The sequence below is a fragment of the Schistocerca cancellata genome, chromosome 1, assembly GCF_023864275.1.
Source record: "Schistocerca cancellata isolate TAMUIC-IGC-003103 chromosome 1, iqSchCanc2.1, whole genome shotgun sequence".
NCBI lineage: Eukaryota > Metazoa > Arthropoda > Insecta > Orthoptera > Acrididae > Schistocerca > Schistocerca cancellata.
The window spans coordinates 75725313-75737503 of NC_064626.1; the positions used below are offsets into that span (position 1 = coordinate 75725313).

A 12191-nucleotide genomic window follows, 5' to 3' on the forward strand; every position below is an offset into this window, starting at 1 on the left:
TGATATTAGGTACTATACACCACTGCAGTTCTCACTTTACTGGCCTTACTTGATGAAAAAAAATTCTTTCCAGCCAGTTGCAGTAAATGTTTAATGAGCTCAACTGTAGATGCGGATGTTACTGATAACCAAGGATAGATTAATAATTAATCACAAGAACATCATATTAGAATCATCCAAACAAGTTTCAGACTGAAATGTATTATGAAATAAATATATATGTCAAAAATCTGCCTCAGTTGTGAAATGTGACTGGTCTTTACCCAGGTTTCAGCTAGAGTAATCTAGCGTCCTTCAGAAGCATAAAATAAACTGATACATACCAGAATAAGGCACAGTCAAACATAAAAAGCTAAAGTACTGTGGTACCATGTAAAGCTACATTACTTAGCTGGGGAGCAGCCCCGGCCCCACTTTGTGGAAAGCGGTTCCAACATAGCGTCTGCGGCCAACCGACTGCTTTCCACGAAGTGGGGCCGGCGCTGTTCCTCAGCTAAGTAACGTAGCTTGACATGGTACCACAGTACTTTAACGTTTTATGTTTGACCGTACCTTATTCTGGCTTGTATTAGTTTATTTTATGCTTCTGAAGAAGGCTAGATTACTCTACCTGAAATCTGGGTACAGACCAGTAACATTTCGCAACTGAGTCAGATTTTTGACATATTAATTTATCACAGTTGCTGATAGGGCTGCTACATGTTAAAAATTCTTAATATGAAATAATGGTCTGAAAGTTTCTTGTGTGCTTTGCTTGTAAGATACTTGATGTAGTTATAGAAAACAAATAATTGTTGTTTGTAAGAGAAATTTAAGGTGAAGTTTTGGAAAACTACTTGAAGCACAATGTGCACAACTTTGAACAAAGTGGGAAAAAACTCTAGGGTCATGAAAGATTAAAAAATCCTAGCAAAGAAAATTTTTCTAGTGATAATTTGGAAGATCTGGAATTTATATAGATTAAATCACTGGTTTTGTGCTGTGGTACTTGTAGCTTAATAACAGTAATCTTCTAGGCTTCTTTTGTATGGTACTGAGTGATTACAAAAATGTTGCTTTACGTTTGTGTCTAATAAACACTACATGATTCAGAGTCGCTTGTCTTGAAACTTTTCTCAAGGAACTTAGATATGAAGTACAGAGATTATGATACATTTCACAAGTAGAAAGATTGAAATATGTAAAAGCTTAACTGTTTCCCACATCATCTCCACCTTGGAATCTCTCTGGAGTGATGATAAGCTGAACTGATGAAGTGATTTGTCTTCCATTTATAATGAATAAAGTGCATCTAACAACACTGTCTTTTCAATTACCAAACTTAAGTGTGTCACTGTTATCCCAGGAGTCAGAAATATGTTCAGTCGTGTATCAGTTTTAAGGTGAGAAAAGATGCAATTTGTGTGACAGATGATTCTAGGAATATACTACAGTCCTCTGTATATCACTCACATAGGGATCATGAGGATAAAATTAGAGTAATTACACTCAAACAATAATTCTTCCTGGATCAGGTACAATGGGACATACCCTCTGCCAACCACCTCACGATAGTTTGTGGAGTACAGATGTAGAAGCAGACAGTTTTACAATGATAATTAAATGCCGAGTTGCACACTGGTTCAGAATTTATGATACTGAAGATAGTGCTGATTGTTGGTGGACTCTTTATGTACAGAGGTTTAGGTGGAGTCATCAGAGGTGGAGGTCCATAACCAGGGAAGTAGCACTTTGGACTGAGGAGGACCAGGTGGATTGTGGATTGGACAGGATAGAAGGTGTTGAGGCTGTGGTGGAATGGATCTAGGTTTAACATGGGGTATGGTAATTTGGGTAGACAGGAAGGTTTTCTTTTGATGGCCTATAAATAGACTGGCATGGGAGGGTTCCATGTGTGTACCAGTGATGTACTGTGTGTGTGTTTGTATGTCATCTATTGAAAGGAGAAGTAGATGTTTGTAAGTATGTAGTTTGTCAAGTGTGTATGGAAGATGTGTTGGGTGTGACATCTGTAGGACCTTGGTAGTGGTTGTGTATGATGGCAGAAAAGCCATGGGCATGGAGGATGTTGGTTATAGGTAGGTGGCATCAGCTGTTATGAATAGGAATACATGTTGTAATGGGTTAGTGATGGTAGAGAGAGGATGAAGTAAGTGGTTTGTGTCTTTGATGTGGGAAGCTAGGCTGCAGGCAAAGGTTTTGAGGTACTGGTTAACAAGACCTGAGATTCATATCTGTGTGAGCACACTAACCAGCTACAATATGACATTCAGGATTGTCAGATGCCTGGCATTTGGGAAACATGCAGAAGATGGCCTTAGTAGGAAGTAGTTGTGGTCCAAAAGGAGATGGATTTGGGGGGGGGGGGGGCTGCTCTGCACATTAACCTACATTTCACTCCCACTCCCCACCAGTTATATATAGGGCAGCTCCCCCTTGCATTAGGTCTGTCAATTGGTTGAAGAGCCTCAAGTTTCAAAACTGAGGGCTCTGTGGAACAGATAAGTTAATGTCCTTATCCAATGATACTGATTTAGATATTTTTCCCAACAGCTTTTGCTGAATGCTAGACTATTTCTTTCAGCAAGACAGTGATTTATTCCTTCTGTTGATTTTGACCAACTAAGCAAGTGTCTGATCACAGTGAATATATATCTTTGTTACTGCAGATTTCAGAAGGAATTGGTTTTGGATCAGAATTTTAGCTTTTGAAGAAGATAATGCTTCAGAAGATTTTTCTCACATAGGGATTGGTCAGAACTTACATGGCAGCAACTGGTTTGGAAATGTTGCCAAGTTAACCTAAAAATTTCTCCATTGTTCCTGTTCCATTTATGAAAATGTGTCAAATTTCACAACTGACATGATCACTAAAGTGATGCAGCTTAATAAAATGAGTTACTATATGTGTGCGACCAGAATAAAAGAAAAATCAGTTTTCAGCATTGTCTGATGTGCATAGTCCTTCGTTAAACAAAAGAGAGGAAAAAAATAGATCTAAAGGTGACACTTTTTGTGGAGTGAATATTTATTCCATAACTATGATGATAATTATCCTCAAAGCTCTAGAATTCAGTGGTGTTTTGTATTTCAGGACATTGAAATTTAAAATAAAATTATCTTAAGGAAACATGTTGTAATAGAAAACTACTGATATGTGGAGCTTATTGTCTTGTATCATTTCCTTAACATGAATGGTATTAAATGTCTGAAAAGCATCTGCCATGCTTTACTACATTGTTTAACTTTTTGGAAAACTGTCTGTCTTCTCCCATTCATTTTTTGTAACATATGTTTAGATGTTACTTTTGTCTTTGTTTACTTTTTTTTCAGCAACATTTTGAAACTTGTCTTATAAAGATGTTTGTTATCTCTGCCACAGTTGTCATTGTGTTACTATGCCCTTATTGATAGTCCTTATTTTTTGCTTCCGTATTGCCACTTATTTCAGATTTATATATTTTACAGGGTGATCAGAAACAGTCTGAAAAGTTTGTGTGTCCCAGGGTAAGTTGGGCTGAGAAATAATTATTAGGAAAAAAATTCAATAGGTTGAAGCATTTCAGAGTTAATTAGCATTGAACTTAGCCAATCAGGCCATTGCACACTCAAAGTGGCCCACCAGATGCAATTAGTGTCAGTTGTCTTCATAGCGTACATGATAGCGCACGAGACTGCTCAGCCTTTGGTTTGGGTTTGGTTCTTACTACCGACCCATGTCCAATTTTTTTATCACTCTGTTATTTAGTTTTTGGAAATCAAATCAAGAACATTTTTGGCAACATTCTTTCTGGCAGGCCATCTGAAATTGGCATGCACAATGGCCCGACTGGCTAACTTCAATGCTAATTAACTCGGAAACAACACAACATATTGATTTTTTTTCTTAACAGTTATTTCTCAGCACAACGTATCCTGCAACACCATTACAAGTTTTTAGACTGTTTCTGAGCACCCTGCATAAATGTGATGTATATCCCTTTCAGTTCATAAATGTTATCTTAAAATGTTATGAAAATAATCACACAAATGTTATATTAAATTTTGATTGCAGTTCTCAATTGTGTCCGTCTTCTGACACGTGTACTGCCTTATATATTTGAAGACCCTGACTGGCGTGGATTCTTTTGGTCTAGTTTGCCTGGGCAGGCTCAAGGGGAAGAGGAAGACCAGGCTATGCCACTGGCGCAGTCCTTAATAAGTGCGATCTGCGTAAGTAAATTTAGCATCTCTTGGTGTAGGGAATAACGTCTTATCATGATAAACATTTAAATACTTAAAATAATATGCATGAGCACAAAAAGAAATACAGCAGTAGTATATATTTTCAGCATCCCAGCTTCTTCCTACCTAGGTCAAATACTTGTATTCAACATAAATTGTAGGCACCCACTCAAGTCATCCTACTCTTAATTCCATCACAGGCATATTATATCCTGTCAGAAGCAGGGCCACCTGTAAAACCAATCACATCATGTACCAAGAATCTTTATATGGACATGACAACAAGCAAATAAAAAGTAAATAAATTGCTGCTGTCAAACTGTAGCCTTGAACAATGTTGGTCAGACAGTGCCCTGCCCCTCTATACCAGTTTCTCTGAACTACATAGATGGAAATTTTTCTTACAATACATCCTTCTACTTCCAGTTCTCCTGTTCTCAGTCTCTGATAGCTTGTATTCTACACTCACCTCCATCCCTGTTCTCATGCCTCCCACTTCTCTCAATTAATCTAAATTATCACTTTGCAGTCTCCCTCGTTCTCTGTTCTGTCTCCTTCCCTATTGTTTCAACCCATTCCTTTACTTCACTGTGTCTGTATGCAGTTTCCCTTGCCTGTGACAGAGTGGGCTCGTTAGTGCAGTGTCCTTTACCTTGACCTTGCTGTCTCTCCCTTCCATCTCCCCACCATCTTTGCTGCTCCCTGCGTCCTTGCTCCTCTCACCCATTCCACCAGAAATAACCGCTCATTTTTGCCAGGCTGCAATGCCAATACAATGTACATCTACATGTACATCTACATTTATACTCCGCAAGCCACCCAACGGTGTGTGGCGGAGGGCACTTTGCGTGTTACTGTCATTACCTCCCTTTCCTGTTCCAGTCGCGTATGGTTCGCAGGAAGAATGACTGTCTGAAAGCCTCCGTGCGCGCTCTAATCTCTCTAATTTTACATTCGTGTAGCTGTGCACTTGTGTGCCTTATTTGTTAGCTCTGCAGAAAGTAGCTGTCTGAAGCCTAATAACAATTTGAGCCTTTTTTATGTGCCTGTCAACTGATCAATGCCTCTACTATCTGCTTCAGAAAGGAAAAGAAACAATAAATACTATATGTAGTTGTTTATACTACTGTCTTGTACTCAGACCTATTGATGAGTCATATAATAGTTATTTATAGATATGCTCCAGTTGGATTAAGTGATTAACAGGGGCTAAAAACTGTGTGAAACATAGAAGATGTCAGATTGTCACTGCTCTTAATAGTTATGCTATGTTAAAATTGGCAACAATAGATTGAAGTGGATGTGGGGCTATTGTCACTTTTTCATGTCTGCATCAACTAACAAGAATGAGCAAAAGTAAAGTAATGAGTTGATTTGTTTGTTCTTTTTCAATCCAGTTAGCCTAAAGTATAACATTATAAGTTTAGTCTAATGAGACTCCTTTGGATAAACAGTACATATGTCTGTCAGATAAAAGCTGTAAATTCAACTAAATACCTAGGTATTACAATTACAAACAACTTAAATTGGAAGGAACACATAGAAAATGTTGTGGGGAAGGCTAACCAAAGACTGTGTTTTATTGGCAGGACACTTAGAAAATACAGCAGACCTACCAAGGAGACTGCTTACACTACACTTGTCTGTCCTCTTTTAAATTACTGCTGTGCAGTGTGGGATCCTTACCAGATAGGACTGACGGAGTACATTGAAAAAGTTCAAAAAAAGGCAGCATGTTTTGTATTATCGCAGAATATGGGAGAGAGTGTCACAGAATGTGAAAATATTTTGTTGACACCGACCTACAACCTACATAGGGAGGAATGATCACCACGATAAAATAAGGGAAATAAGAGCTCGTATGGAAAGATATAGGTGTTCCTTCTTTCTGTGCGTTATACGAGATTGGAATAATAGAGAATTGTGAAGGTGATTCAATGAACCCTCTGCCAGGCACTTAAATGTGATTTACAGAGTATCCATGTAGATGTAGACGGTTTGTTCATTTATAACTTTTAATAATAACTCTGCATGCTTTGTATTGGTGTATTGAATCCATGGAAAATGTAGTATTTTTTCCTTCATGTGGTTGTTTACCTTTATTATATCATCCTTGATTAATTGAAATGGTTTTGCCACAGATATAAAGTTTTGACGTTACATATTGTGCCAACATTAGGCTGTATGTGCTCTGAAAGATCTGTGGTACCTGACATTGATATTATCCTATCATTATATACATTGAGTACAATGAATGCATTTAGAGAACAGAATTATTTATATTCATGATACAAATGATAAATGTGAAATCCAAGTGCAACCTGTAACTTATTTTTCCTGTAAATCATTGAAAAGATGCCAGATTTTTTTTGTCTGTGTTTCACGAATAAAGCAGGTACAACAGCAGCTAATGACCATGCACTGACAATTTCAAAAGATTTGCAATGTGATCCAGGACATTGGTAGTGTATTCTGATATTAGGAACTATACACAACTACTATTTCTCTCTTTACTGGCCTTACTTGATGAAAAAAGATTCTTTCCAATCATTTGCCATGAATTTTCAATGAGCTCAACCATAGATGCAGATGTTACTGATAACCAGGAATAGATTAATAATTAATCACAACACCAGACCATCGTATTAGAATCATCTGAACAAGTTTAAGACTGAAACTTGATATGAAACAATCATCTGAAAGATTTCTGTGTGCTTTGCTTGCAAGTTGCTCAATGTATTTATAGAAAGCAAATAATTCTTGTTTGCAAGAGAAATTTTAAGGTCAAGTTTTGAAAAACTACTTGAAGCACAACATGCACTACTTTGAAGAAAATGGAAAAAAAACTCTTAGGAATACAATTCTTTTGTATGGTACTGAGTGATGACAAAACTGTTGTTTTATGTATGTGTCTAATAAACAATACATATTCAAAGTCAGTCATCCAGAAACTTTTTCAAGGAACTTAGATATGAAGAACAGAAATTATAATATGTTTCCATAGTTGAAATATTGAAATATGCAAAAACCTTAAGTGTTTTCCCTACCTTGGAATATCTCTGGAGGTATGACAAGCTGAACTGATAGTGATTTGCCTCCCATATATAATGAATAAAATGAATCTAACAACACATCCTAGGAGTTGGAGACATATTCAGTCTTGTATCAGTTTATCTCCAATTTTGAAGAGACATAAGATGCAATTTGTCTGACAGATGTAAGGAATGTTTTACTACAATAATTAAATGCCAAGTTACACCCTGGCTTGGAGTCCTCATTACATTATAGGTACCCCCCCCTCCACTTCTCCCCCCCCCCTTCCCCACCGTTCCTGGGTAAGTCAGTTCAAAGGTCAGAGGAATGCAATGGCAATCTGCCCCTAATGTGACCGTTTGTAGTAAAGCACTGTAGTGTTAAAATCAAACTTCAGCTAATTCCTTCTGCTGGTGCCTGGGATTCCCACAGTGAAAATATTTGATGGAGTAGTTCGTATTCATTCTTAATGGATGTGAATAGGCTGAAGGTCAATATTTACTCTTTCAGTGTTTTAACAGACAGTGTGCGTTATTAGAGACAAGTGAGGAAGTGCCGAAGTTAAGATCACTTGAAATCTCTCTCTGTCTTTAACTTGTCTGTCCTATAGAATTAATGCTACATCATCTGGTCACAGAAGTCCTGAAAATTCCACAATTCAGAGCAGTTAGGATCTCAGTTTAAAGGCTGTCTGTTTTCAACTTGATTCAGAGAATTTGCATCTAAAATATAGAGCTTAAATATACTACCACTTAGGTATTCTGTAACATGACTTGCACACCTTTCTGTTTTCAACAGTTACGCTAATATTGTATTCTTTATTCTTTCTTCATGTACCTATATCAATTATTGTTTCAGGATCTGCTGTTTTGCCCTGATTTTACTGTGGCCTCCAATAGAAAGTCGGGTCCGGTATGTAGTTGCTAGTAGTTTGTCATATTTTACAGGTAGTGTGAGCAGTTGATTTCTTGTGTCTTAACGTTTTGATCATTGCAGGACAAAGCTGAGGACTTACAGGCAATTGATAGTTGTGAATATATATGGGAAGCAGGTGTAGGTTTTGCTCAGTCACCTCCACATCATCCTCATTTAGAAGCAAACAGGACTGAACTTTTGAAACTGCTTTTAACTTGCTTCAGTGAAACTATGTACCAGCCACCAGTTGGTAAGTATTCTGTATAAATGATAGCTGTGTACTATGCATAATGTTTGCAATTGTTTGTGTTGTAGTTAAAGGAAAAATTGTTGAGAGTTTACTATAAACAACACGCTATTCCATGGTATTCAGAAATATGCTTCATTTTTACATAAGCTCTCTGTAATTTGTTTTGTTGTGGAATAGTTGGTATTTCATGAATACATAACTCTTAAATTAAACATGAACAAATTATAGTTTTAAAAGCAGTTGAATAACTCAGTTGTGTTTATGGAAAACTTGTTTTTGATGAAACTAATTGTTTAATATAATCCATTACTAATTGTAATGGAAACCTTCGTTGTGAATGTGGGTACTAATGGTGATTATAAAGAGAATATTGATAAACACGAAGGACCCGATAACTAGGCTGTATGTATGTGGAATATCTCTATGGTATTTTGTTCATATGAACATATTATTAGTGGTGGGTACAAATGTGTGGCATTGCCACAAGAACAACAAATGAACAAAAGGCAGTGTTTACAGAATAATGCAAAAGCAGCAAGTCTGACAGCAGTTGCACTAAGTAAACCAGTTGGTTAACTCGTGTTGCAATGCAAGAGTGCTAAAGCAATATGGGACAAATTACATATGTGATCTGAACACACGAGCATAGAACATTTAGATATGCTAACTGAAACAGAATATTTTGTCACACATGTTTGCCAAGCTGTAAAAGATATTTGTACATCTAAATGCTGAATTAATTAAACATGCTGAGAAAATATTAAGTGAATATTAAATTGTCAAATCTGATCCAGGCTGGGAAATGAATATGATAATTTTAAAGGTCTTTGGGACATAAGATGATGCTTCTAACACATGAAAAAGGAAACAAAATAATAGTTAACACGCCATAGCACATGAAGCTTTACCACAAAGCCTAGCTGTTTTTAGCGTATTTTAATTTACAACTCTTAAATGGTTTTTGTTATAGTAATGACATTACCCTTATTGAAAAGCCTGAACTTTTAATTAAAATTTGCTTTCATGAAACTTTCAGTTATAGCATTGTTTTTGAAAAGAGGAAAAATTGGGCAACGATATATGCACTTAATGCTCAGAAGGAAAACTACATTAAACAATAATTTTAATAATTATTTATACTGCTTGTTTTATATACAGTAACCTCCTTTGGCTTTATTTTAAGATGCAATTTTGGTCTTTGTATGATAACTTTTGAAACACAGTAGTTTGCACAATGCCACTTTGCATTCACTACACTGGTAGCATGTGTATTTGTGCCACACTTTCCCAGTAAGCATTTTGCCTCTCAGAGAACACACTACACATTGTTTTTGCTTCTGTTTCTTGTCTGTTTCTGTCTCAATCTTTTCCAGAGAATGGTTTCCAGTTGATAATCTGGAGAGTTCCGATGTACCAGGTTGTGTTTCGAGATCTCTGCTGTGTGCAAGACCTGCACAGATAGTTGTCATAAACTGTGATGTTGTGAGGCATTTTCCAGTTACCTTGTTGTACAATATACTTGAATTTGTTATCACCATTAGTATTATGTGGAATGACAACTTTCTCCACCACTTCACAGTTAGATGCTCAAAAGCCGTGTATGATAGTCATTGGTCTGATAAGCCAACACTCAACTTGTTTTTACTATAGTCCACACACAGGCTGGTTTTGACTTCTCTCTGCCTCTCTTATCAATATACGTCACAATCTCAGCAGTGTGCCTTGTTCTTATCATGTGCACATTTCTTTTGTTCCTCCAACAGAATGCCAAGATATTTCCTTTACACCTGAAAATTAGTTCACCTTGCTGAAGTTTCAGATCTTTTATAGCAGAAGGTAATCCGTGTCTACATTTTCTTGTAGTTTCCTCAAGAGCAGTTTTTGCAGCTTCCAGTACTGAAGCAAGGACTGGACTGGTGTAGAATCTGTCTGTAAACAGTGTGTAACATTTTCCTGACAGCTTCCCAAGCAATGTCTTTACGAGTGTCACTGTGTCAGACCTCTCACCTGCATAAACAGAAAAATTCCAGACATAACCTGTCTCTGACTCTGACAACATGTACAGTTTTATACCATATTTATTTGGCTTCTGTGGCATGTATTGCTTGAAATACACACGGCCATGAAATTGGCACATGCCTTCATCAATTTTAATTTTTTCTTAGGGTGTATATGCTCACTGGAAATTAGCAGACACCATCTCCAGGAGGGGTCTCACCTTGTGCAGTGGGTCATAGCCAGCTTCTCCTCTTTTCTTGGCAACTGAATTGTCACTGATGTGAAAGTTTCTTGAAATAGAAAGAAACCTGTTACAGCTCAGGATGTTTGGATAGAAATTACATGACACAACAGGATTCTTGGACCAGTGCTCTTGTATACAGGGTCTCACACTTACACACATATAGACTACAATTGCCAGAAACTTTCTTATTTCTATGAGAGTAACTCCTTTCCACTTTGATAGCGAGTAGGTAGGGGAGAGGGAATTTGTGCTTTGTAATTTCCTTATGCTTTGTTGTACATAGAGATTAGTTTGCTGCTTTATATGATTCACCGTACTTTCTGTAAGTAAGCACAAAAAGAAGCCTAGAGGTGTGCTGTTCTGGTCTAAACTGGTAAGGTTGCACTTTTCCAGAGTGTACTGAAAATGGATAGATATTTGGCACATTATCAGTAGTCGTCCAGCCTTCCTGAGAATCGGTATGGCACGAAGTTCTCGGTCTCACACTTACCCTTGGTCGCCCACGCACTTCAGGTGTGGTATCAGCAGGAGCAATGGCAATACATGCTTCTGAACTTGGACACTCACTCTACTCGTCTGAATCTACCATAAAAGTAGTATTTGCAAATAAAATCACTTACTACAATAGTTACATATTGAAAGCTCTTTCAATTGAAATGTGAATAAAAATATTGCATATTTTATCTGCATTCCTTACCTGAAGACTCAGAATCTTCTTGAATACAGTCTACATCATCATCATCATCAGAATCAAACATATCATCATTCTCCGAAAAATCAACATCACTTTCTTCAAACTCATGAGATAACTCATGAGCGATTTCATCATCTGTCAAACCACACTTCGCCATGACAATGCAACTGAGCGCACGCACAGCAGAATATTCCTGCTTGCAGAGCCTCACAAAAAAAAAAAAAAAAAAAAGAGGAGTGGTTCTCCCTTGTCCCGCATGCCCGCACTGTCTAGCGTCAAATACTTCAACTGTAGCCTCTGCCGTGCCTCGCAGACCATTAGAAGACCTACGAACCCGCAAAGGAAGGAAGGGGAAGATCGAGCACACATGCTCGTAAAATTACGGGCATCAGATTTTCGGGCTGGTCAGGTGCGCCCGTATTTTTACAGGCATCGGCTCCTAACTGTTAAGTGAAGATGTCAAAAGACTAAACAAATTAAAAATTTGCTCTTAATAAGTATGAAAAACTTGTCACCACTAACATGAGTCAGAAGATTAAGTCAAGGTGAGAGAAGACACACTATTTGATGTACGTCACATCAGGCCTAGTTGACTGTGTTATAATTTTACTTTTGGAGGAGGTCAAGAGAGTGCTGTAGTTTACATAAGCTCTTGCCATGTCCATGTGAATGACAATATTTATGTTTAAACTGTCGCAGACTACAGGAATTAACCGAGCAAGGTGGCGCAGTGGTTAGCACACTGGACTCGCATTTGGGAGGACGACTGTTCAATCCCACGTCCGGCCATCCTGATTTAGGTTTTCCGTGATTTCCCTAAATCGCTCCAGGCA

The 12191-nt window shown here is 37.5% G+C and overlaps 1 protein-coding gene across 2 annotated transcripts in view; it reads left to right on the top strand.

The window, feature by feature from the left end:
• The window catches only part of LOC126165312 (protein HID1), an 82595-nt gene that overhangs the window by 17733 nt on the left and 52671 nt on the right, over window positions 1-12191 (top strand). For both annotated transcript variants that reach the window (XM_049920308.1, XM_049920309.1), the window contains exons 3-5: window positions 4055-4212; window positions 8116-8169; window positions 8254-8422. In XM_049920308.1, the coding sequence (XP_049776265.1) occupies window positions 4055-4212; window positions 8116-8169; window positions 8254-8422 (381 nt within the window). The remainder of the gene's footprint in view (window positions 1-4054; window positions 4213-8115; window positions 8170-8253; window positions 8423-12191) is intronic.